The 27,917-nt window shown below is 39.9% G+C and overlaps 1 protein-coding gene across 2 annotated transcripts; it reads right to left on the minus strand.

Moving 5' to 3' along the window:
* On the minus strand, window positions 1-27,802 carry LOC110311760 (OX-2 membrane glycoprotein). Of its 2 annotated transcripts, XM_021185278.2 has the most exons (6): window positions 27,629-27,802; window positions 18,599-18,680; window positions 15,356-15,682; window positions 12,954-13,226; window positions 10,573-10,716; window positions 2-1,321 (listed from the first exon to the last, which is right to left on the minus strand). In XM_021185278.2, exons 1-5 carry the CDS (start codon window positions 27,638-27,640, stop codon window positions 10,574-10,576), a joined length of 837 nt encoding a protein of 278 aa, XP_021040937.1. In that variant the 5' UTR covers window positions 27,641-27,802; the 3' UTR covers window positions 2-1,321; window position 10,573. The 2 variants fall into 2 exon arrangements, with proteins under 2 accessions (XP_029326546.1, XP_021040937.1); XM_029470686.2 differs by lacking the exon at window positions 18,599-18,680 and having other exon boundaries at window positions 1-1,321; window positions 27,629-27,795.
* Between the last annotated feature and the right edge of the window lie 115 nt (window positions 27,803-27,917).

Genomic DNA, 27,917 nt, shown 5'->3' on the forward strand with positions numbered 1-27,917 from the left:
CAAGTGTTATTCTTTATTTCTATATTTCTCAAGGGAATGCCACATCAAATATTTAGTTGACACTTTTAATTGCTCAATATTTTAATACAAATATAGGAAATTATACAGAATTAAATAACACGTGAAAAGCATACCAAGTATATAAATATCCAGTTCAACAATGAAAACAACTTACACTCGAATTCCTAGGTCACTCTATAAAGACAGATGAAGCAAAAGATACAGAAAACAACTTCACTAGTTTTGTCAAAGGGTTAAGAATTAATAGTTCACGATGTCTTCAGAACAAAGCAATTGTATTCAGGAGATGCCTTCTCTTTGTGAAAAACAAAGTCACAGAAAAAGAAGCTGGGGTGGAGGGAGAGAGAGAGAGAGCGAGAGAGAGCGCATAAACAACTGACTGCTGTACAGGAAATTCTTAAAGTATCTGTTTTCATAATATATTATCGTTACACGAGACAGGATTCAGAATGGCCTCAAAGAGAGTGTTATTGTGGGCCCAATGGATAGGGAGAGCATGCTTTTGTAAAGGTGTGAACTACTCACTAAGACTAACAATATTGCCTAAGTGCTATAAAAATAAGTTAAATGGACACATTACAGTTGCCAATGTTACTTCACACTATATTCTGCTCTATTTTCATCATAGTAACCCTCATAGAAGCACATAGAGAACGGCAGGGGAGTCAGGGATTCTAGCAAGGCCAACCATCAGCAGAACAGTAGCAGGTAGTCAACTAGATACTCAAACAACAGGGAAACACACTGGCGGACCTAAGAACAAAACCAGAGCTGGGACACCAACAGAAAAGGCAAAAGGTACTCTCAGAAGCTCTTTGGACCCTTCTGTGTTCTTTCTTCTTTTGCTTATTCTTCAGTTTTCTTCCTAAAAATTCCATCAGATTTCAGACATGGCAAATTTTCTGGTCCCACTCCTTTCTACTTTGTGTAAGGACCAGAGAGCTCTGTGAGGTAAGTTGACTACAATTTGTCCCTCCGGTGGGAGTCCTAGTCGGTCTGAGAGCTGTCTTGGCACTGGTGGTTCTAAGTCTGGAGCCTTTCTAACAGCATGGCACTCATTGCTCTACCAAAAAAAATCAAGTCCTACAACAGACCCGAGGCACTCGACTTCTTCTTGGAATGCAAACACCAAGGATCTGGGACAACAGCAAAAAGTCAAATCCCTCACAGGCTCGCTTCTGGTCTTTTGCTCTTCTTAGGTCCTATGGAGAATGACCTTTTCCCTCCTGCTTTTCTTTCACATCAGATTCAAGTAGACCAGGGAAACGCGTTCAGGGTTCTGTATAATTTCTCTAGAGCTCTGAATAAAAGAAAGAGAAGTGTGTCAACATTGGACATTTCTAATTTCTCAACATACTTTAAGCAGTTAGCAACAGAATTAAGAAACATGGAAATTCAGAGATATATTAGTGTATAGTTCTCTGTCTCTCTCTCTCTGTGTTTTTTCTTTTCTTTTCTCTTCTTTTCTTCTTCTTTTTTGGATATAAAGTTTCACTCTGTAACCAAGGAGTCTGTCCTGGAACTCACTGATTCACTGAGAAGCCCAGAATGGCTTTGAAGTAGCAATGATCTAGTTCAAGGACCCTACCTCCTTGGTCTCTCGAGTGGTGGGATCACAGACTTCTGACCTAGTAATGAACTAGAGAATCACCTATCCAAAGAAAGACGCCTGGTTCAGAATAACAAATGATCAAAGAGGTTCTAATTAAGAAGAACTCTCAGCTCTGTTCCCTCTGGGTCTTAACTTGTGGACATCAGACAAGGAATCATCACTGAGGAGACAGAAAGTTTTCCAAGAGTTACTGATCGCCTAGCACGTAAAATGGGAGGATGTCAGCTTCCCCACAAGGAATGTAGACAGTGAGATAACAGCCCTAGAATTTAACCTCGGTCCCTCCCTCTCATCTGTGTCCTCTTAGGTCATTTTACTGGATCTTCCAGAGTTCTGCATATTTTAGATGCCAACATTTTAAGCATCAGTTATCAGCGATTCATGCAATCACTACCTTCTCCCTTAACATGGCCCAAGTGAGTTGTTACAATAAAAAGAAAATAAAAGAGAAGACATTTATGCAGTAATTGATTTTTAAAAATTATTGTGCTTAACAGACATGAACTTTCCCTGTCAAGTTGTTATAACACCATCCATTTCGTCTGAACCTATACTCTACTGCAGACTAGTAAGAAGTGGGTTTTTGGTGGGCAAACCTTCTCAGACCATGTTCCATGTAAGAGTGTTCTAAAACTTTAACGGTTTCTTTCTTTGAGATTTTAAATTTGTAATTCTTTTGCTAGAGGTCAACTATCTCTGCTCTCCTCCATGGCTGGCTTTTTTTCTGTTTCCTCATCCTTAGTCTAATCAATTCCAAGAAGCTGACCTCAGACTAGTTGTCTTAAATAAGTGGCCCCGCTCCCCAATCTTCCCTTTCACTGTATGCTTATATATGGTTTGCTCACAATGCCATGTTCAGGTTTTCATAGTATCCTTAGTTAGTTCATCTATGGTTTCTCTGTTTAATATAAATGTCTCTATAACAAGTCATATAATACATACATGTGTTAAATAACCAGCTTTCCCATCATCCTAGCCTTCTTACTCCCCCCCCCCCGAAAAACAACCCAGTTTAACCAAAATAATTCCACATCTTCAAAATGAAACAATTTACATTACCTATATCAATAAATTAATGTTAGGCATCATAAGGTCATATATATATATATATATATATATATATATATATATATATATATGTTTTTGCTACATATACCTTCTGTCCTTTCTCCCCTCTCAGCTTATGTTGCTTCCAAACTTCTATCCTTGCTTGTGAAATGAATACTGTGTGTTCTGCCTTCCAGTACTCCTATCTGAGTTCTGTTCCCTCAAATCCTGCTTGCTGTAATCCCCATGTCTTTTTCTCTGTTCACTTCCTCGAGCTCTCCTCCTCTTATCATGTGTGCAAATGCTTAATTACACATTGACAAAACCAAAAGGGACCATAGCCTTAGTAACAACAGAATCCAGCACTTACTGGAAGCTTACTATGATTCAGTGATGTGAATGGCATAGGCCAATGGTCCAATTGCTGGTAGCTTGAAATTATAAACGATGAAAACATTTGTACTAAATAATTGGACAAGAGCAACCCAGCTGGCAATCCCTTAAGCTGGCATAAATCCCTTGGTGCTGGCATTTTAAAAACATTTTTCTAATTGCATGTACTTCTTTTAAAATCTTCACAGCATTTGTATAATTACAGTAATTGGTCCTAATTTCCAAATGCAGAGAAAGGAGCATAGGTCCAAAGGTCCCCAGCTATTTGTTTTAAAGAAATAGGACTTTATCAGAATCTGTAAAGAAGTGATTATAGTAGCTAATAAAACAAATGAATGATCAGAAAATAGCTAATTCTGTAGGTCATTTAGAATCTCCTTTGCTAAAAGCAAAAGTTAAAATATTGGCTTATTGAGGACAGCAATACAATTGTAGAATTATCTCAAGCAGCACTGGGAAGATGAGGAGAATTTCAGTTAGACAGAGGAATGAGTTCCAGAGACTATTCTAACACATGGTGTCTTGAGTAACAATGTCATCAAGCAGATGAAAATTACTGAAACCTTAGCTTGTAAGTGTTCTCATAAAGAAGTTTAACATATAATGAAGAAGACCTTCCTTAGCTTGATTTAGCCATTCTAGAATTTGTACATACATTCAAAGCATGGTACTATATGTTATTGATATAATTTTGTCAGTCTAAAAGGTAATACAAATAATCAAGTTGAAATTATCAATACATACATTTTGAAGATGAAAAGCCCCAATGATATTTAGTAAAAACAATCTTCAAAGGACTTACAAAATACAAGGCTAATCTTTTCTCTTTGTTGTATAAATGTCATAAACTTTGTAAACCATTGACCTCAGAGACTTTTGGAGTTGGGAGCACTGACTGATCATGGCAAGTTCTGTCTAGTTTGTTTACTCAAAAGAAAAATAAACTGTATTGTGGTGCTCTCTGGTCTAAAGAAGCTTCCAATAATACTCTATTGTGAAATAGGAGATTGTAGTGAAGGTTGTGAACGAAAAAGTCACCAAGAGGACATATGTCTATATGCTATAGTGTGTGTGTGTGTGTGTGTATGTGTATGTGTAAATGTGTGTGCATGCTCATGTGCATGCCAGAATACAGTACTTATTAGCCCTGTGGGTTTCTTTTTTTAAAGAACTATGTTATATATGGGCTGGTGACATCAATTGAGGCTTATTAGTACAGATTTTAAAGAGCGATGAGGAAAATACCCAGGTACTTGACATCTACAATGGCCTCATAATATTGTTCTTTCAGTATTAGAGACTCAGAAATCTCCATTTTCCCCCTCTTTAGTCAGTCTTTGACTACATAGCACAGGTTAATCTTAAACTTGAAATTCCTTTGTTTCAACATCTCAGTTGTTGATATTACAGGCTTGTACCGTCATGCCCAGTTAGAAACCTGTGTCTTATTAAGTTATAATCGATTGGAAATACCACTATGGTCCTGTCTGACATCATGATGTACAGTGCTAAGTGTAATATTTTACCTTGCTCTTACAGAAAATCCAAATGAACTATGACTAAGCTATCAGGACAAGGTCAGTAACAGTAGCTGCTGTGATGGGCCTATGAGTAGAAAGATGCAGGAAGTATGTAAGAATTGGGATTTCAATGAAAAGAACCCAGGTTGGTAATGTTACAGTCAGTGACTAGTAATGAAGAAAGCAGAAGTTACATTTTTGTGTTAGACTTGAGACACAAAATATAATCTTGAAAAATATTGTAAAGTCTTGCTTCACTGTAAGGAGGCAAGGCTTGAATAAGAAAGCTAAAGTGATGTGTTCAGAGAATCTGACCAGGGTTTGATGTTCTTTGATATAGAATTTCCCTGAACTGCATGAGGCTAAGGAATATAGGTATATATTCCTATATATGGATGCTTGTACTTGGAGATCAGATAACAGCAATCTCTCCACTTACTCCAGCCCACCTTAACCTGTGTGGTAGCAGAACAAGGTTGTCTTATATCATCTCCATCCTAATTTCAAGAGAGTGGAAAGGAATACCTTACATAGAAGGATGGATTTATCTGTATGATTCAATTAAGAGCCCAGAGATATAGATGGACCTGCTGCAAGCACACATGTCTTTATGAGGGTAAGAGAAGTTAGTGAGAAACTTAATTTGAGAATGGCCTAAGTGGTCATCACTACTTCTGTGTATGGGAACAAGTAAAAAAAAAAAAAAAAAAAAAAAAAGCAATCAAGCAAGCAAGCAAACAAACAATAACAAACAAAACAAACAAACAAACAAACAAAAAACAAGGAATGAAGTTGATCTGAAATGCCTGGATAAACACAGGCCATTGATTTTCTTCAAGAATTTGAAGAAAGGAAGATAGCTTTAAAAGCACCTTGATTTTAGCCTAATGACTCCTATGTTGGATTTCTGACCTGAAGGATTATAGGAAAATGAATTTTTGTGTTGTAGGCCATCAAGTTTCTGATTATTTGGTAAAGAAACAATAGAAAACATAGTATTTCTCTTCCATGGCTAAGCCATTTATTTATTTTGTAAAGTAACTGAACCTCTTCCAATTTAGAGAACATAAAGTTCACTTCTCTAGTAACGAAGACTAAAAGTGTGGATCTGTTCAGCCAACGTTCAAAGTGTAGACTACAATGGTGAGGGGCATAGCAGTTCCAAAGAACACAACTGGTACTAGACAGGACGGAAAGAACAGAAGCTAAAATTCAAGGTAACAATGACATGAGAGGATTACTTAGTTTAAAAATGTTCTATTCCTTGTTATTTCATTAATTTGTGTACTAAATAATGCTAATATGAACAGGCAATCTCTTTTCAAAAAAAACTCCATGGTCAAACAGCTAAGGAGAGAGATGTCCACTTGAGAGCTAAACTGCCATTTAGTTGCTATAGAGAAGATTATGATGTCTTCACTCCTGGAGGTGTTCTTGATATGGAGTGAAACTCAGGATTTGGTTCATTTATGCTGAGATTATTTTTTTAGGGTTTTGGAGAATAAAAAGGAATAGTTCCATGCAAGAAAACCAAGACTTTGAGAGCCTGGTGGTCAAGAAATTGGTGGTCAAATTTTGTCATGCCATTTCGGAATGATGAGTAGCATTTTTACATATGAAAACAACATGCTTTTTTTTTCATATAGGCTTGGAGTACATTTTTCCCAGCAATGCTAGCCTGAACAGTTTATTAAAGGTTCCCCATTGCTTTGTTCATATAGAGCATCATCTTCCTTCCTAATATTATGAAGATTCTGGATAGGGTAGGGATTCTTACTTACCCAGTCCTGTAATCTGGAGATCATTAGCATTATTATTTAACAACAAAGATTTTAATTGCTTAAATAATAAATCTTCTTTGGATTATCTTCCTAACTAATGATGAATTTTATCAACACAAAATTCATGGGAAATCTTTGTTCCTTGGCATAATAGTGTGCTTAAAAGAGGAATCAGTATATGTTTCTATCCAGGAAATAGTAAATTATTAATATAATCATTATGTATTGTCAAAAGCCCATTCATATCTCAGGCTACTAGGAAGTAAGGGAAGTCAAGCTAAATATAAATATTATGTGGTCAAAAATATCTTTTATATGAAATAGCCAGCACTTTGAAAAGAAGTGAAGTCCAGAATATATGTCTCACTTGAGTGTCTGTGTTCTTTTGTTTCCAACCCAGTCTTGAATCAAGCAAACCAAAGCAAAGAAAATAGCTACTCAAAACAAAGCGTTGTAACATGGCTGAGATCTACAGTGATCTGCTCCATAGCAGACCCAGAATTTCATTCATCGTTTCTGAGAACTCTATAATAAATGGTAGGTAATTGTTGTGAAATGCAAGATTATTCTCAGCCTCCTCTCTGGAGAAGGTATGAACTTATGACATCATCAACTGTTACTAGAAAAAATGGTTGGTATCCAGGGATCCATCCCATAATCAGCTTCTAAACGCGGACACCATTGCATACACTAGCAAGATTTTGCTGAAAGGACCCAAATATAGCTGTCTCTTGTGAGACTATGCAGGGGCCTAGCAAACACAGGAGTGGATGCTCACAGTCAGCTATTGGATGTATCACAGGGCTCCCAATGGAGAAGCTAGAGAAAGTACCCAAGGAGCTAAAGGGATCTGCAACCCTATAGTTGGAACAACATGATGAGCTAACCAGTACCCTGGAGCTCTTGTCTCTAGCTGCATATGTATCGAAAGATGGCCTATTCGGCCATCAATGGAAAGAGAGGCCCATTGGACTTGCAAACTTTATATGCCCCAATATAGGGGAATGCCAGGGCCAAAAAAATGGGAATGGGTGGGTAGGGAAGTGGGGGGCGCTATGGGGGACTTTTGGGATAGCATTGGAAATGTAATTGAGGAAAATATGTAATAAAAAATATTAAAAATTAAAAAAAGAAAAAAAAGAAAAAAATGGTTGGGCATGGTAGAAAATTTCCCCAGGAAACTTTGAACTCTTTCTCACTTTCTATTTCAATAATAAAATAATGATTCACGGAAACGAAAGAAAGCAAGCATATTCCTGAAAGCTGTCTTAGTTTTATAAGGGTAGAGTCCAGGGAAATAACTGTGGTGATCCTGCTAGGAGTTGGATATAAGTGGCCTAATAGTTATCATAAGTTCCTCCAGAGCACATTAGAGGACAACGTCCTGCACTGTACTGAATCACAAGAGGAGTTAGGGGAGGCTGACCTCGATGCAAAGGCAACAGCTGTTATTACAGATTGCCCCTCTGGGGAAAAATAAACCTGTTCTCACTTTTGTGGACCATGAATTGTGATTAGAATCTAAAAAGAGTTTTGTTTTGATGGATTAGCAAACAAAGGTTGACATAACTGACCACATCCCTACTGGCTACTGAGTCCTCCATGGAGATGAGTCTGTTTAGATTTAGTTAGTATAAACGTCATTTATCTTTCTTTTTATCTACCTGCAAAGCACACACTTGCACATTCACACACACACACACACACACACACTTTCACACACACACATAGACATGTACACACTCACACATTCCCACATACATTCATACATACACAGCATGTGTGCCTGTGTGCGTACACACACACACCTACTGGCACATACACATACACACTCATACAGATTTACACCCGCATTCATATTCATATACCCAGCATGTGTGCACCCCCCCACACACATACACCCTGACACACACACATACATACACACCACATTCTGTTCCACTTTCTCATTTCCTCTTTCATGTTCATAGCATGAGCCTTTTGGAACCTCTATGTTGGTTTTGCCTGACTGCATTTCCTTTCATATCTAAAAGTTCTACTACCTCAAAAAATGAGGGGAAGAAAAAGTGAAAGAGGATGGAAGTAAAGGAGGGAGCTATGGAAGGCAGGTGCTGACCTGTGTGTTCACCTGTTGTGTGAAAAAAAAAAGAAAGAAAGAGAAGTGTTACCATATTCTTCGACTGTTTTTGGCTTCTCACAATGTTCTGCAGAGCTTAAAATATGGTTCTTTGGGAACCAGTATTTCCTTAGCTCTGAGCAATTAGGCTTTCAATATAACTGACACTTGGTTTTAGTAGCTTTAACCACAGGAGTCAAACCGATGGCTGCTAAAGTTCTGAAATCTTAAAAAAGAAATCAAGTCACTCAAAATATGAGCATTCAGAGAAATTGACTGATGTGGCCATATGTCATGTCAACACTTGCCAACAAAATGGCAACTAATTGTTCACAAGGTTCATCTGAAGCAGGAACACATATTTCTTAAGTGAGGCGAGAGTGTAGCACAGACATTGACTGCCTCTTTCTGGCATGTAGCAATTCTATCCCCCAGAAAATCTAAGACTGCTAAATGAACAAAGAACTATTACTTTGCAAATACGCCTGTTTAGTGGAATTTATCTCGGGCTTAAATATAACTCTAGTTAAGAAATGAATTCAAATACTTTGGACATTTTTGTTTGCGACAGAGAATAATTTACAGTGAATTGCAACTGATAACCACTGCTTTTTTTCTTTTTTTTTCCTTTTCTTTTTTTCTTTTTTCATTTTTTTTGAGTCGGGAGAGATCCAGGAAAGCCATTTTGAAGTTCTAACATGCTTATAAGAACTGACTGTGACTTTCAAGAAGGAAACTGGCTTCCCTTGCTGGGATCACACTACTTAATTAAAAAACAGAATTGTTTGGATAAGATAGGATCAAAGTGATTTCTGCCTTTGATATTGTGCGGGAGGGTTTGGTGTTTTATGGCTTATGTTTATATACCATGGAATGTTCTGATCTCTAACCTCACAGACAGAACAAATCCCTTCATCTACTTTCTAAAAGTGGGCACGGACATTGCAGGCTCATGGCTCATTTTGTAAATTCATATGAATTAATCTGGTGTTTATTTAAGGTTTAGGCAAGATAAGGTGATCAAAAACATTGTGAGGACACGAAAAACTGCCCCAAAACCATAAAGAAACCATAAAGTGAAAAGGAAAATAAGATTTTGAGGGTGATTTTTAAATCCAAATCTAAAATATTATTTAAAACCAACTTTTTGTTTCTTTCCCTGACCCTGAAGTTCATCATCTGGGATGGAAGAAACTCCCACATTACCCCTTCACCCTAGGAATTTCCCATTTCAAAGAAAAAATAAAGCCCAGCTTTGTGCTTAATAGGTTGAGCACAGGCTTCAGAAAGGAAAGAAATGCATTTCTTTCCTGAAATACAGCTCACTTCTGTTTCAGTGGCAATCTTATTCTTTGATGCTTTACATTGTCTAAGACTTGGCTGATGTTCATAAGGTACTGAGTTACAACAAGAGGAAGAGAATTTGGAAAATATCTTATTCATGGTAGTTCCACCCATTCCCTCACTTAGTAAATGAACACTTAAAGAGCAATATATCACTATTGCAATATATATCATATATATATAAATATGTATATGATCCTGTGGCAAATGTTGGTGGTGGGGGATGAGGCGAAATTCTCAGCCTGGAAAGGCATGAAGAATGCTATGAAATAACAACTACATGTGTGAATCACTTGGATGGGGAGAGTGTTTGAGGAATCATGAAAGTGTAGCATAGGAAGTGCTATTTAATGAGGCAGAATTGGACAATGTCACAGTCTCTTAACTGGTCAAATGGCTGTGGCTTGATGTAAAAGGAGACAAGATTGGCCTCATTAGCAGGTGGAGAGGTCCTTGTGTGAGTGTCAGATTTTTCTATTTGTTTTCACAACAACCCACTATTATCCAATCAATATATTCCTGTTTTCTTTCTAGAGTTTTTACTCTTGACTTACGGAATAGCCTTTAAAATGTCCTAGGAAACAAACAGCTGAAATGTCCATTTGCAAGTAAGCAAACTTGTTGCTTTTCTTAAACAGCATCAATATTTATAAACAATAGATGTAACAATGCAGTCCCCCTTTGTTTATATATTCAAACAAACCCCAAGGTATTATAAAAAAAAAAAGGAATTTTTACCTTATTTCATTCTTTGCATCCCCTGTGATGACTCACCCCGCTCCTGATTTCGGTGACGTTTCCAGTATAGTAAGATGGAGATCAAGACCAGAAGAATTACCAGAGAAACAATGCTTAGCAACAGTGGAACTGAAAACCAAAATCCTGTGTGTAGAGATGGGAGAAGGAGAAAGGGGAGTCAGAAGAGGAGTCTGCTAAGCAAAACGTGAAAAAGCAAGAGGGGGTTTTTATAAGAACTGAGAGCTCTTCTAAAATGATCCTTAAGTGCATACGCAGTTACATCTACAGCCATGACCTCAGAGGGTTTGTAAAACAATTAGATGTTAGTAACAGCCAGCATATTTCATGCAGTTACATATAATAATAAGATTTTTCCAGGAGTTAAATGTTATTAATATGTATAAGACTTAAAAATGAAACCACTCCTAACTGGGGAGGCTAGCTGAACTCAACACCAGGGTAGAAAATTTAAAAGCTGAGGGTTAGTCAAATCTTGTTGCCTTCAAATCTCATGTTCTTTAAGATTAAATAAACTGGGAATTAGGCAAGGGAAAAATTCACGAATCCCGTGATGTCGACCATTGGAAGTAATTCCTTCATTGTTCTACCTCACTTCTCCCAGTCTGTTTTCATTACTAAATCTCCTCCAGGCATGCTCAGTGGAGTCCAGTTAAACCCCGGCTCCTTGGTGTGGATAACGCAAAGGCATGCTCAGTGGAGCCCAGCTAAACCCCGGCTCCTTGGTGTAGATAATGCAAAGGGAGAGGAAAGTTCTAGCACCTTCTCTGAAGCAGACTTTTCACAACTGAACCAAAAATCTTCGGGTTTGTCTCAGTTCCATGCTTTCTACAGCTGCCTATGGGGCTTTTGCATCATCAGTAAATATTCACAGAATAAATAAATGCTGTGCAAACAAAAGAAAACATTTTAGGTCACATAAGTCAAACTTAGAATTCCTGGAAAAGAACTTATTTGCCTTTTCAAGTTCTTATTTTTCAAGGACATTTGCTCTTGGCCTTCGTTGATCCTGAGGCTCTCTTCATGAAAGTCCAAACAAGGGTTTTTGACCAAAATTTAGCTAAACACCCCATTTCTAACTAGCATTGAGGTTTTAAGGAGCTCAGCCAGACACGTCTGTAGGAGCTACTCTCAAGAGGCCACTGCACAAGAAGGTAAAAAGGACAACTCTTCTAGCTTTTACTTATTGGAAAGTGCGCACACATGGCTGCCGCCATTTTAGGCGCTTACAGGTGTGCCACTTCCAGGGCTTCAAAACCAGAGACAAAGCCATGCTTGAAACCAAGCACACTACAGTCACCCACGCACCATTCTCAAACCATGTGTCCATGAGTCCCAGAGAGAGTCAACTGGAAGGAATCATCTGAGAAGTTAGAAAACCAAATGCTAATACAGTTTTTCTTAAAAAGACTGATGAGCCTTCTGATGGGGCTTTTCTCAGTGATGGTCATCCAAAGATTTTATCACAGCTGTGGATAGGGTCCTCCAGGAAACCTTCCTCATCCCCAGACTGAGGAAGGCCCCCACCTCCTTCACCTTAGGTATTTTCATGGTCTACTGTGGCTTTCTCACTGGACACACAGTTTTGTGATTGCCTAGAAAATATTTCTCTATTGATGGATATCAGCCATAGGTATGTAAGCAATATGTTTCTAAGGTACTCTTTCTGTCAATTTTACTTTCTAGAGCTTGGGTTAGCTGTCGTGTAATCCAAGAATATGAAAAAGAAATCTCAGAAAGACATAATTCACACATTTTAGCTCATGTGCTATTGTGAGTGATGGGTAACAACTGACGTCATCTCATCTCACCCCACCAAGGATGTGAATTGCCACTTGTAAGGACACTGTGTGTGATATCCTTCTCTTAATCATGGAGTAACTGCCTTGACTTTCATAGTGACTGTTGTGTTTTTGTTTTTGTTTTCTTTTTTTTTTTTGTTTTTGCACGCCATACTTATATTCAATGACTTTTTCCATAAAGAAATTCTAAATACAAATGTTCACTAAAGTAGATTTCTGTGTGATTGTATTTCCTTAATTGGTTTTCACTGTTTAATCTCTTACCATGTGTAATTTGAGAGCCAAGTTAATTATAGGTACATGTGCGCGTGCATGTGCATATGTGTGTGTGTGTGTGTAAAACATATGGTTCCATACTTGCTGCAGGTTTATGTCATCTCTGTGAATGGGAAGACTACAGCAAAACTTATTGTATTTGCTGCCTCATGCTCTTGCCCCTTGCCCCATGCTCTCTCTAACCATGGCCTTTGCTCAGCAGTTGAGAGTCTCTGAAGACCATTACTATCTTCCCAGTGCATAAACATAGACACACCACAGTCTACCTTACCCAGTCTCTCTTACCTTTGTCCAGACTCTGCTTGTAGTCAATCACACTCCCCAGGTATAAAACCTGGCAGATCACTTCCTTCCCAACTTGAGTTTTGGGGTCTTTGACCCGGAGGATGCTGGTGACAGATGTAGTCCCATTTGAATGGAAGTGACTCTCGGTACTATTCTCAATTCCTGTCCCAGTGCCCTTCCAGGAGATGGCAGGGGCTGGACGGGCAGTCGCAGAGCAAGTGATGTTTAGGTGGTCTTCAAAATAGTTGTAGTGAAGGTGTACTATGGGCTGTACTGCGACAAAAATAAAAAATGCATGGCCTGCCGTCAGTTAAGCACCTCCCCTGGGTTCTGCATTTTCTTACAGGGATGAGGGGAAATTCCTCACAGAGAGACAATGGGAGATATACAGATAAACTGGCACACCTTCCTCCCAAACTCTTCCAGTGAGTTCAAACCTTGCACGAGAATTGTCACATTGGCAGTTTGTCTCTACCATAGCTGACTGGTTAGATAGAAACATGAAGATAAGATATGAAATGATAGTTTTCTCCTCTGTATAGTGTAAGCCTAATTATTCTGCATCTTTTGTGTGAGCAATCTTTTCTGTTTTGTGTTTCTCAGAAATCATCTGACAGTATCCGCCCCCCCCTTCAGCACCCCTCTATGGGTACCCTTTACCTATCAGAAGCAAAGGCAGGGTACAGTTCCCAGAGCCTGTTGTTTAGAAAAAAAAATCCATTTTTTTTCTCCAAAAAGCAGAGAGGAGACCTGCCCCCTCCCTAAATTGCCTAGTTAGAAAACCTAATCAAAATGCAAACTAGGAACTCTGAATCCATAAATAAGAAAATCAGAGAGTGACTGTCAGAAGGGCCACAGGGTTCACCTGACAGACCTGGAAAATTTGTTTAGAAAAAACGGATATAATTTCCCCACGAGTTTCAGCCTGTCCGCTTTATAATGGCCTCCCCGGCTAACAACTATATTTCTGTTGGAATGCTGGCCTTATTTTGCCAACCAGTACAAACCAACTCTTCTGTAGCTGGCTTTGCAGCCCACGAGTTAATTAGAAGCCAGTGGTAAGTGAAAGCTTGTTTGTGCCTGTAGGTTCAAGAGACAGGTAGATTGCAGTAGCTGGGGGAGTGGAACTGTAGAAGGGTGCTCAAATTCCAAGAATCAGTAAGTGCTGGGAGAGATAAAAAGTAAGGAAAAATGACTATGATTTATGTGATTATACTGTGTCTCATAGTTTATGGGCTTATCAGAGAATGGCTTAGATAGATGCAAGTTGTATGGTTGGATAGAAAGGGGAGGATTTCCCATTTGGGGGATGGAGGGAGAATGAGCAGGAGAGAAAAGAACTAGAGAAAAACTGCAGAAATTATAAAGTGTGAAATGAGAAGCAAAACAAACAAACAAACAAACAAAACAAGGAAAAGAAGACAAGAGGGAGGGATATGAGAGGGAGGAAGAAAGACAGTAAGAGAAATAGACAAGTGAAAATTTGGGGACAAAGCCTGACCTACCATTGAGAAGGTCCATCATGGACCAAGTAAGTAGAAGATCCCTGCATCCATCAGATTTCACATATCCTTGTACCTAGTAAATCTCTCCTTGCCCATGGCCAATTCTCTCAGCGTGCTTAAAGCCTTGCTTCAATATCAGTAATGTCTCCGCTAGGTGTGTCTTCTCCCTCCTAAAGCCACCACATCACATTGGATGTTACAAAGTCATCCTCAGCCCCACTTCCTAATGCTCCAGGCGTTAGTAAAGAAGAAACAATCTCTTCACACCACTACGCCTAGGATGTTTAAAGAATGCTTTCTATCCTGTTATACTCCCAGTTAGGAAAAGGTTCTGCTGGCTGTACCCTTAGGAATCTTAAAACTGCTTCCTTGAACTAAAACAAGAAAGATATCATATTGGCTCCAGGTTAGACTACTTTGCCTCTATCGCTACTTCCAGAAGTTGTAACGGGCTCTAGAGATAATATATTGCACATTTGCTATCCAAAAGCAGAAGAAGTAATGAATTCACTGCTGCGTGGAGAATGTGTCTCCTTCATCATTGTCTTCAATGTTGGTGATGGCAAGACCCTAGAGAGAAGACAGTTCCAACCAAACAACTTAGTGCAGTGATGTTAGCTCTCGGAATTCTGCAATAATAGTGACAGCAGGCATGAAAGGCTAAGAGTCTTCTAGTTAACCTGTTCATGTTTATGAATCAAAAAATCCAAGTACCATAACCACATACTCAATGCTCCTGGAAATTATATTTCTGAAAAAGAGAGAGAGAGAGAGAGAGAGGGAGAGAGGGAGAGAGAGAGAGAGAGAGAGAGAGAGAGAGAGAGAGAGAGAGAGAGAGAGAGAGAGAGAGAGAGAGAGAGAGAGAGAGAGAGAGAATGTATTCTCAAAGATTCTCACCATAGAGGGTAAGGCAAGCTGTTCCTGAGACCTTCTGAGAACCAAACGTGTTGAAGAGACACATGTAGCAACCCTCATCTTCCAATGTTGTGTTCCAGAAGGTGATGCTTGAGTTCCAGAGTCCCAGCTCCGTGACGTTTATCCTGTCTTTGTAGGCAGGCTGGATTACAACCCCATGGGTTTTGCTGTAGGTGACCATGTTTTCTGGGCTTACGGCTTTCTTTTTCTGCCATGTCACAATCAAGGGTTCCTGGGATGTTTTTAGAGAACATCGTAAGGATGCAGTTGTGTGCAGCGCCTTTCTTTCATCCTGGGTCACCACTTCCACTACAGAAACAACAACAACGACAAATTCTATTTTAGAACCTTATTACACACACACACACACACACACACACACTCCTAGTAATGATTAAATTCATGCTGAAACTCAAATGTAGAAAAGAATAAAAGAGGCAAAGAAAAAGACAAAATGTATGTTCATGCCTATGTGCTAGCAGAGAAATGTGTCTGTTTGACCTAGAAAAGCGGAGGCAGAGTATAATAACAAGGCAATGATTGGTAACCAGGAAATTGTGAAGAATCCCTGTGAGCTAGAAAGACAAGAGTGTGAAAAGTGCCAGATGGAATCTGCTCATTAGGTGAGTTCATGCTTAGTGATGTATGAGCCAACAGTAAAGAAGAGCCAAAGAGCAACAGGCAGAGTGAACAGTTTAAGCAAAGATGAGGGAGGTGCTACACACACACACACACACACACACACACACACACACACACACACACACACACACACATCACAGAGGGCTCAGGCTCTGGAAAATGAGGAGAGTGATCAGCAGGATGATGCTCTGGGAAGCTTGCTATACACAGCAGGTTCAAAAGATTTTTGGTACCCAACTGTCATCACACTCTATTTTTAATTAGATGTCATGACAACAATTTCTTCTCTGCAATGCAGGCCACTTATACTCTGACAAGTGACTTAATGTATTAGTCCATGTATTAGTCACACCATCCATGTGATAGCGAATAACCAATAGCAAAGGACCAATGCTTTGTTTGAGAGAAGGGACACAATGAAAGAGGAGTAATAAATGCTACATCTAAGAACTCACAACAAATGAACCTGGACATCATAAATCAAGAAGCATTTTGGAATGAATATGGGTGAGTGAAGAAATGTGACATTTTAAGTGGTAGAAATTAGAGATCTGGAAAACAGGAAATACAAAATCTCAACACACTGTTCAACTTAGCAGAATGGCTGTGACTGAATGGAGAATTCATAGGCCAGAAGGCCAGGCTTCAGCATTCCCTGAGAATGTAACCCATTAGGGGTATATAGGCAAAGAATTAAAAAAAACTCAACAGATATGCTTAAGCATGTTAACACTACCCCAGCGGCAGTGTTACGCAGTTCTACGCAGAGAAACGAAAAAATAATGATGAAGGAGCAATCCAATGTCATACTAACCATGAAACCTCACGTACTTGACAACCTAACCCTGAGACACACAAAGCAAACATGGCTGAAGTACAATAGCGATTTATAAACCCACAGTGATAGTATGAGAGTTCTCTATATGTCTCTCAGAATCTTAAATTCCATAAGTTTAAATCATTAAGGCAAACATTTAAATATGATAATATAGAAAATTTTAAAATAAGCTTATAAGTGTCTATATTTAATTTGAATACACTAGATTTATGTAGCCATTATATATTCACATATATGGATATGTATTATATATATATGTATACTACTGAGTCATAAAATGTATAATCTTTTCAAAAAACAAAATCTTTCTCCAAACTGAACTTGAAGTTGATCTTAAAAATTTACTCTTTCTGAACACCCTCCACAATACAGTAAAACCAAAAATTCCCCAATTACTTTTCAAACTCCAACTATAGCTGAACTCATAACAAGATTCATAAATTACCAGGAACAAATGCTAACCAGAACATAATGCACTCAGTGTCTAGAAAGCTCAATGAAGCATTTCTTTGATGGAAAGATTTAACACAATTACATTTACTGGACACCAAAGAAACTGAAACTGAATAGATGCCTACATCCAAATCTCCCCCTCCATACATCAAACAGCAGCAGGGAACTAAATAATAAAATGATAGACAACATATAGATGAACAAAACCACTAAATTTTTTTCTTTAAGGGTAACCAAGCAGTTGAAATGCTAACAAGTATAAGCAGGAAATAAAGGCTGCACAAACGTTCCCCCGGAGTGTCACAGAATAAAGAGAACATAGCAGCCAGGATACCTTGGGCACCATGTTACCTAGCTGGGAACTTAAGGATGGGAACTCCTTGAAGGCAAGGACAGTTATGGAAAGCAGAATCCCACTGATGAAGTTGAGGTTTCCTGAAAACCTTTGGGGATTTTGAAGAATGTGTTTGAAAAAAAAAACAACGTTGCTTTTAGATTGCAGAGTGGAAAAGAAATTACAACTAGTATTGGACATGTGCTGTGCTTGCCTGTAGAGGAGATCCCATAGTGGGAAAGTTACCAACTCTTTGATGCTTGTTTGGAATCTTTTTTCGAATCCTTTTCGAATCTGCTAGTTGGTCAGTAAGTCCTGTAATGGACATCATGTGTCAGGGCTGTGGGTGGGGTGAGGCCTGCCAGCCCTTCATTGGCAGTGTCTTTCTCAGAGAAGCTAACGATGAATGACATCATACCACAGTGATCAGAAAAGAGCCAACAGAAAGGGAGCAGCAGCCTCCCTCCAAATGACAGGAAAAATTAGGAAATTCAGAGATGGTGGAACAAGCAAGGTTATTGTACAGGAGACAATGTAAGCTTTTGCATCTCTGAGTGACAGTATTTTTTTTTCTCTACCTTTTACTTTTTTAAAAACACAGATGAACTCAATTTTAAGGATGACCTTCCAAATATTCCCAGGTCTTTACATTTTAAGTCTGGGGAATTTCAAATTCATTCCCCCAATTCTCTGGGTGAAAATCTGACATCATATTTTACTAGGGAGGGGATTGTTTTTCTGAAATCTAGTTTATCTACTGGAATTGCTTCTGAGTGCCAAATTGTTCTGCTGCTCTGAAAACAAAAGTGTGAAGAGCGGGAAGAGGAACTCCCACTGTTCCAAGGCTGATAGCATGCCCTCAAGTACCTCCTGCAGATGAGTGGGCCAGCCTAGTAGGCAAAGAAGAGGCCATCCTTCACCCCAGAGGCTCTCCAGAGGAAGAACTGGGTATCTTTACCTTGAGCTGTGCTCAGCGCTACTGCTGCCATGCCCCAAATCAGGCTGTAGGTGGAGAGATGGCAGAAAGGTCTCCTGAATACCTGAAGACAGAAAGCAAACGACAGAAACAGAGGTTGCATTTGGACAGAGCCAGGGAAATGTCCTTATAATACCTGTGTTAGGAAACGCAGGAGTCAAGTGTTTACCCACCAGAGTTTTGTGGAAACAGAACCCAAGGCTATAAATGGAAGAAAAATCAGTGTGCTCAGGATGTGGGGTGAGGAAAGCTACTGTGTGGCTCTTTCATAGCCCTGCTAGTGCGAGCCTTGCTTTTAAAGCTACCATTGTTAAGAGCAAAGTCTTGAGCACATAGGCTCCTTGAGCCAAACTGTCTCACGCTAATAGAGAAAAATGCAGAAAATACAGATGCCAGACAGCTTACCCTTCCCAAATAATCAGCTGCTGTTCATATTAAGGACAAAGCTCAAAGGGAAAACATTTTTCAGAAATGTTACTGCCCTGAGCTTTGCTGGGGCTGACTCTCTTGAAAATACAACCAATTAAAAAAATATTTAGAAGCCAGTACTAATATTAACTTTGTTTATTCCTTCATTGCATTATTTTTCTTTACTGGGCCAGGAATCCTCTGCCCCGATAGATGTCCTGGCACTACTTAGGAAAATGTTATTCTGGGCATTGCCTTTCTATAAACTGAGGAGACAGAGTGTGCAGATCTGCTACCCTTTATGGTTGTCTCAGAACTGTTTTACTGGACCTAAAGTATGCTTTCTAGTATTTCTGTTTGGAACTAATTGTGTGTGTGTGTGTGTGTGTGTGTGTGTGTGTGCGTGCGTGCGCGCACGTGCATGCACGTGTGATGATGATGGGTGAATCACAAGCTACACTTTATGTGTGAAGGTCAGGGAACAATTTGGTAGATGCAGCTCTCTCCTTTCACTTTTATGTGAGTTTCAGAGACTGGACTTGAGTCACCAGACTTGTGAGGCAGGGGCCTCAACACATTGAGCCTTCTCACTGGCCATAATTCTCAAATTTTTATACTAAAGGAATGTAAGACATGGTAGTTTTCTCTGTAACTTTCATGAACTGAATTTCATTTTTCTCTCATGTTGCCATTCCAACTGGGGCTAGAAACTTCCTTTCAGTCAAAGTAGTACCTTCTCTGTCCATTCAGCTTACAAGTACCCCAACACTCTATTAAGCTCCTCATTTCTGACATCACATTTGCAACCCAGGAACTTATGGGGTCTTACAGCACACCAAGACAGAGCATAGGGCTACCAGTCTTTCATTACAACCATTTTTCTACCTTGTATTCGCTAAGATAGCTATGTTTCTCTCAGTCACCAAGGCCATCTTTCTAACAATTATTACTTCAAAGGCCAACTGGAGCTCTCCTGTGCTCTTATAAACTATCCTAGGTTCTCCTTGTACTGGGCAAAGAAAATTCATGAATTATCTCTCTAAATGTTTGTGTCACTCTGTTACACTGCACCTTGTCTTCTTTTGGAACGCAAGACAGGTCTATGTTTGAGTCTCTATGGCTGAAATAGCATACAGTGTTCCTTCTTTTTATACAAGTTGGTGCCTGGCTGTAGCTGTAGACACCAGTCAGCCCTTTTCTTCTCTTGGACTGGAAAATTCTTATCTCCCTAGGGTCAGAAAAGCTGGTTCTTCCACTACCCTGGAGCCTGTCATCATTTCTTGCTGGGATAAACTTTTCCCTCCTCTTTCAGCCTGTGGGGTTTTAAAGCTTGAATGCCTAGCTTAGAGTTATTACAAAGCTTTGTTTTCTGAAATGTCTCTGACTTTCAGTGATCACATTCTTCACCTAAGGTAGAAGGTACACGACTGTCTGGTTTGAAAGAATAAATGACCGGGATAGATACATATCTGATAAATGTATCAAAAGTTTTATTTCAACTTTTAGTTTGCTTTTGGTGACTAAACTACTAAAAACCACAAGACTAACAAATCTTTGGACACATTATGTGCCCGGTGCTGTCATCAACACTTGAGATCAACTACTGCACCCAACACTTCAGGAACCTGTGAGGAAGGTGCTACTCATATCAACTCTTGCACAATACAGAATGTGAAGGAGGAGAGATTTTAAGTAGTTTTCCTCAGGTAGCATAGCCAGGAAGTAGTAGAGACAAGACTCAAAGCCAAGCACTGGCTCCAAAGTTTACAATCTTATCCACACCAAAACACTGCCTGACCCCATGCACAAAGCACTGTTTCTTTATTATTATTATTATTGGATATTTTATTTATTTACATTTTGAAATCTTATCCCCCTTCCCAATTTTCCCTCTACAACCCTCTGATCCCATCCTCCTCTGCTTTTGTAAGGGTGCTCCTCCATCCACTCCTGCCTCACCACTCTAGCATTCCCCTACCCTGGGTCATCAAGCCTCCTCAGGACCAAGGGCCTCCCCTCCCATTGATGCTAGATAAGGCCATCCTCTGCTACATATGCAGTTGGAGCCATGGGTCCCTCCATGTGTACTCTTTGGTTGGTGCTTTAGTCCCTGGGAGCTCTGGGGAGTCTGGTTGGTTGATATTATTTTTCCTATGGGGTTGCAAACCCCTTCAGTTCTCCTTCAGTCCTTCCCCTAACTCCTCCGTTGGGGTCCCTGTGCTTAGTCCGATGATCGGCTGCAAGCATCCACATCTGTATTGGTCAGGATCAGGGGACAGCTATAGCATCGTTGGTTTTTAAAATTAGTCACAAATGTAAAAATATTTTTGTACCTTCTATCTCAGAAGCACCATTGTGAGGATCCTCAAGCTCTTGCTGATTTGGCAGGATAAGAGAATCACATTTAATGAAGCTTCCAGGCCCGAGCAATCTGACAGGCACTATGAAATTGGCTAAAAGTTACCAGCAGATGCTCCATGGACTCCTAGAGGCCCATTTCCTACTACCTGGAGCTCAGTACCTACACAGGTGCTCTATAGCCTCAGACTGCTGGGCCTCCTCCTTGCACACCAGGCTCTTCCTTGCCAACCTTTTAGATCTTTCAAATTGCCAAGCTTCCTTGAACTCCAGTTCCTTTGCGTCTTCCTTTCCCCTAATGATCCCAATTGAAAAGATAAACGGAACAGCCTGGGTTAACAACTTATGAATGACAGGAAATCCATCATCATTTCATTGTGTGAAGTGTTTCTTTTGGACTTTATTTCCGAGACAAGAGAGTCTTCCTGCCTGCCAGATCTTCTCTTTCCCAGATATTAATCACTTTATACAAGAAATTCTCCCATGTGAAGTCCTTGCTCTAGTACCCTGGTCTTGGCTCTTATAATTGGGTGTTTTGTCCAATTTTTAGTTCTTTTTATAGCATAACTACTTGTATAGAAAAGTAGGATTCCTTGTAAAACCTTCATACATGGCTGAGCCGTTGGCATTGCTTCTTTCTTCATCTACCGAGTTTGATCTAAGCTAGGCACTATGACCAGTGCTTTGGAGACTGATACGTAAAGTAGATAGAGACCCCCTACTCTATTAATTCATTTTACATATTGGCATGTTGGCATTTACATATTATTAAAGTAATCTTCCTTAAATTCATTGTTGTATGACTTGGTACTTACTTTTTTCCATTTAAATATTTTTGAGATTATAATAAATATATTCTCCCTTTCTTTGTTCTCTTTCAAATAATACATTATATGCATTATATATAATATATTACATATAAAATGATATATATTACATTATATACATATAATACATGTATATATACATATTATTATTTGTGTATATACAATACATGTATATATATATATATATATTCAACAACAATTAAAGAAAAAAGGGGCAAAGAATTTGAAAGACAGTAAGGGAAAGAGGAATGATTGATATATATATATGTATATATGTATATATCACATATATACTTATATATGTATGTATATACATGCATATATGTATATTTATATTATATATGTAATATATATGTATATATGTAACACATATATACATATATATGTAAGATTATTCCCCTTTTCCTTGTTGCCTTTCAAATTCTTGGACTCATTTTCTTGCTGTTGTATATACATGCTCAGTCTGTATAATATTAGTTGTTTGCATGTGTTTTCAGGGATGACCATTTTTATTGGATAATCAAGTGCACGTTCTTCCATCTGGAAGATTATTTCTCTTGCTCTCAGCAGCATTCCTTTAATTGCCTATAATTCTTTGCCTAGGGTTGAGGCCTCATGATCTTTCTCCCCAAACTATCTATACCCCCATAGTAGAAAAGCTTTCCTTTCTCTGCTTTGAAGTGCACACATGATTTTCTACCTTGGCAGTTTCCTATGATGCACACCTCTATGTGTATTGGCTTCACTGACTTTCCTTAGGTGTACATTTGCATAGGCTTTGTCTCTAAAGAACTTTTCAGGCTTGTGTTTGTTAGAACTGCTAATGCTTCAGAGAGCTTCCTCCCTAAGGGCCTAATGGGCCTTAATCCTTTGCAGATCATCTTACCATGTTTAGGTCTTTAAAGATTTATTTATTTATTTATTTAATGTATATGAGTACATTGTCACTCTCTTCAGACACACCAGAAGAGGGCATTAGATCCCATTGCAGATGGTTGTGAGCCACCATGTGGTTGCTTACTGGTAATTGAACTTAGGACCTTTGGAAGAGCAGTCAGTGCTTTTTTTTTATGTAAAATTTATCTTTTTTCCCATATTTTTTATTGGGTATTTATTTCAATTACATTTCCAATGCTATCCCAAAAGTCTCCCACACGCTCCCCCACCCACTCCCCTACCCACCCACTCCCACTTCTTGGGCCTGGCGTTCCCCTGTACTGAGGCATATAAAGTTTGCACAACCAATGGGCCTCTCTTTCCACTGATGGCCAACTAGGCCATCTTCTGATTCATATGCAGCTAGAGACACGAGCTCCAGGGGGGGTATTGGTTAGTTCATATTGTTGTTCTACCTATAGGATTGCAGATCCCTTCAGCTCCTTGAGTACTTTCTCTAGCTCCTCCATTGGGGGCCCTGTGATCCATCCAATAGCTGACTGTGAGCATCCATTTCTGTGTTTGCCAGGCCCCGGCATAGTCTCACAAGAGACAGCCATATCTGCGTCCTTTTAGCAAAATCTCCAGCCCCCAAACTTAGGTCTTGATTGAGCTTACTGGTCTGCTTTTGGCCATAACTTCTTCCTAAGCATAGTTCACCATATGCCTTAGAATGAAGACACTGTCTGTAATATATTAACCACCTGCCTAGCATTTTCCTTCACTCTTCCTAAGACTATTCTGCTTTTCCTTCTTTGTTGTGAATGGGGAAAAATCTAACACTACAGTGTGGTTTGCCAGACTCCCAGAAAATACCACTCGCAGAGAGCACTGGGTTCCTGGAGTTGGGGCCAAGGCTGTGTCTATAGAGGCAGTCTGTTATTTCACCTTTCTCCCCTTTTCTTAACTCACAAGAACACCAATACTCACCAAATCAAGTTGCTCTGATCTATTGCTACAACAAACCCAGTGTGGATACCCTATTCTAAATGTGTATGTTATCAGCCTCTGCTACCATGATAAACTGGAGCTTATTTCTAAATCATTGGACCATAGTCACTTAAATGACCTTGATTTGGGGATTTGGATAAAGACGGTGGTCAAAGAATGGTTTACCATCTGAGGGACTCTTTCATTCTCAAGGCATGCCTGAACAAACCTCTACTTTTGCCATGCCTTTTAGATACAGTGGCCTCTGGAGATTATTTTCCATAACACCTCTAAAGTGAGCCAATCTCATTGCCCTAAAATTTCTCTTTGTCTTATTATGTCTGTTTTCCTGTGGGTTTAGGGTATGATGATAGAGGAATTGAGTAGAGTCTTTAAAAAAATAAAGAGTCTGGTTGGGGTAGGATGAAACAGAATAGCACGTAGTCGAGGATGGTCCTGGAATTTGATATGTAGTCAAGGATAGCCTTGAACTCCTAATCCTTCTGTCTCTGTTTCCTGAGTTAGAATTGCTGGTATGTTCTACCACACCCAGCACTGGAAAACAGCATTTGAAGATCTGGAAGTAGTTTTGATATGGTACAAGAATTCCTCTACCCAGTGAGAGCGCTCCAACTTTAATATCCTTTTCCTTCCCACTGTATGGAATTGTTGCGTTGGTTTATGTATGCCATGACCTAAAACTTCATGGAGGAAATGCTACGGGGAGAAGTGACACACCAGTTCATGACACATGGTGTATCACAGAGATTAATCTCATTATGTAAACTTGAGTTTTCTTAAACAAGTAGCTTTTTAAGTAGAGGCAGAATCTTAACTGGTAAAGGTCAATACTTGTCTTCCTTTGGGTTTAGGTAACATAAGAAGGAGAGTTGTGCTAGCCAGGGTCTGCAGTTTGGACTCAGAGAATGGACAGCAGAACAGTGTGTATGCCTCTCTTGAGGCCAATGGTACCTTGTAGGCATAGGCACTATAGTCAGGGAGAAGACTTGGCTCTGCCAGCACTCTTTGAAAGTGTCATAGACCCAAAACTTCCATCCTGGTGTTCCTTGTTATCTTCCATCACCCTGAAAGAGGTGATGTTTCGTCCTGTGGACATCTCCAATGCCACCCCATACCTAAGTGCTTTTCTGTTTTCACACCTCAGCCTTTCAGACTTTCTGCCTGGACTCCATGGAGAGTCATAAAGGTGTATGCTCTGGTACCCCATCTACATGGCAGAGTTGAGTCTTCCTTACAAACCTAAGGCTACAGAAAATTAAAAATTCCATCGTCTGAGTGATCCTTGGTACACATTATTATTCACCCAGAGAATTTGTTTTGGGGGTGGAGGTGGGGTGGGTATACCATGAGTATGCCACGCCTACTTTGAGACTTCTCTTGACTTCATTGATTTAAGGTTCACAACTAAGTCACTACCCTTTAGGAAGTTAAAAGTGATGAACTCCCTAAAAGGATACAACTTCGCTCTCCCTCCCCCTTTTCATGCATACCAATACCACCTTCTAAAAGGGCTGTGCCCTGGAGACTTCATCTATTTTTTTCTCCCTATTGTTGAGCCTATTCTCCATTTGTTCTTATCATGTAGGATAGCTGGAAAAAAAAAATCTAGCCAAATGTATCCTCTGGTTCTGCAGCTAGGGATCAATACATTTTACTTTATCTCCAGCTAACAGATTGTGGCGTGCTAATTCTACACCATTATTTTTAACCACTATGCCTTTCTCTCTCAATGAAGCCCAGGCCCTAGCAAAGACTGTAATAAGAAAATGCAGGGATATCTGGCTTTTGTAGTGAAAAAATAACAGTGTTATAGGACAAAAGAAAAAGCAGATGCACACAGACGACTGAGGAGTGGTTCCTGGGGATGGTGAAAACCAAAAACACAGAGACTGGGGACCAGGGAGTCAAAGGATAGGCTTCACTATGAAAAATTCACATCATATTTATTATATTCTCCTCTAGTTCATGCCAGACAGTGGTAGGCTTTCTGTTTCTCAGAAAGATGACGTGGAATTGCCGGGTGGTAACCAGGGAACACTCCAGTCTAGAATGAATCCAAAATGTATTAGGTAAGACACATTATTTAACCTCCCTGGAGCCTGGGGCCCGGGGGGGGGGGGGGAGACATTAGTACTAATCTCAGAGTTAAATGAAACATAGGTGGGAAACTGAAAGATCATAATGCTTCAGTATCTGAAACTTCTGAGTACTGACAATGTTATAATGAAAAATTCCACACCTGCCATCATGTGATAGTTACAGTCATCAAGAGGAACTGTATAATCATGGCATTATCTGAGGGTGTGTGTGTGTGAGAGACCTACATGAAAAATGAATGAATTTCCTGCTTAGTCTCGAGTCCCACTCCCAAGAGATCTTATTGTGCATATGCAAATATACAAAAATCTTTATTAAATAGCATTTTTGAATGGTAAAGATCCTAGAAGCTTGCTTGCCTACTGCAAACCCAGCAAGTCAGAGCTGCAGCAATATCACAGGTGTGAGGTGACAATTCCACGGTTAAAACCCTGAAGACAGTGCCCAGAATTTAAGGGATGCTAAAAGATTAACCAATCAAGAATTAACTAGAGAGTCCAATCATGAAGATAAAAAAAAATCCTCCTACAATTCTTATCAAGAAGGTGGATGTTCATTAGCTCCTGGGTCTTAGCTGACAACTCCACACCTGCTTGGTGCATAGCCCCCAATCCCCGATTCTTTCTAGGTCTGATTTTGTACCTTATTTCATTGCAGCCACAGAGACTTGGAGAAAAAAGAAAAGAACCCCTCTCTCCAATTCTTTGTAAAACAGAAAAACAATTCCTTATTTGAACATTAAGAGCATTTAGCTGACAGACCCACATTCCTCTTTGTTAAGAAAGGTAACACAAGTCGGTCTTTGCCAGCCTGATGAAAAGCAGTACCTGGGGGTTTAATTGCGTTTAGATTCGCGTTCAATTCTACCAATTCCGTGTGTATAAAGAATAAGGCGTATGGCCACCCTTCCTTTTACAATTTTCTGCCTTGTAAACAGTACCAAAGACTCAAAATGTCGGCCTCTCCTCTAAATACCTTGGCATTTAACAAGACCACTAAGCTGGGGCTGACAATCCTCTTGGAAGCTTGCTCGCTGCAGTACTACTAGATGCTTCATGGTTTCCTAGGCAAGGACCAGAAATGCAGCAAGAGAGAGGGTGAGAAAGAGAGCAAGCGAGATTACTAGGCTACACCCCTGCTGCAGGTTAAGGACCAACATAGGGAACGCAAAGACCTACTCCTCCCCTTCTGGGAGCCATGGAGCCCAGGCCGTGTTTTCGCAATGGAATCGCAGCAAGGAGCAAAGCCGCCCACCCCAGATACACGCCTTCCCCGGGCTTTCTACGGCCGATGCCTCCTTACAGAGCTCTGAGCCCCGGATACCACTTCTCCAAAGAACAGCTTCTTTGCTTTTCTCGCAGGCTCCACTGGCTTCTGAGAGCCGCGGCTCCAGATCGCCCATTCCGCCCTCCTTCGCATCTCTGACTCCACTCACCGGACTGCCCATCCTTGCTCTGGGCCGCAGCTAGACACCAGCTTCTCGGGGTCTGAGCTCTTCCACGATGGAGGCTATCTCCGCAACACCTGTGAGCAGGGACACTAGTATTCTCCGTAGAAAGAGCCCCCTCCACCGCACGCGCAGACTCTACAGCTCCTCTAGTGAGGAGGAAGAGACCGACCGACCACGCCCTCTCCCAACCTAGTCGCCCCTAGCCCCCGCCCCCGCCAGGTTCTCGCCTTTTAGAGTAATATAGCAAAAATGTGAAAGAATCACTCCATACTTT

Source organism: Mus caroli, unplaced genomic scaffold (assembly GCF_978045245.1).
Source record: "Mus caroli unplaced genomic scaffold, Mus_caroli_1 scaffold_17, whole genome shotgun sequence".
In the NCBI taxonomy this organism is placed as follows: domain Eukaryota; kingdom Metazoa; phylum Chordata; class Mammalia; order Rodentia; family Muridae; genus Mus; species Mus caroli.

Bases quoted from the DNA above. Each gene is read 5' to 3' on its own strand.
- LOC110311760 (XM_021185278.2), bottom strand. The intron at 13,227-15,355 runs GTGAGAATCTTT...TTTTTGTCGCAG, and splicing joins AGCTTGCCTTACCCTCTATG to TACAGCCCATAGTACACCTT. The intron at 10,717-12,953 runs GTAAGAGAGACT...CTCTACACACAG, and splicing joins CAAGCAGAGTCTGGACAAAG to GATTTTGGTTTTCAGTTCCA.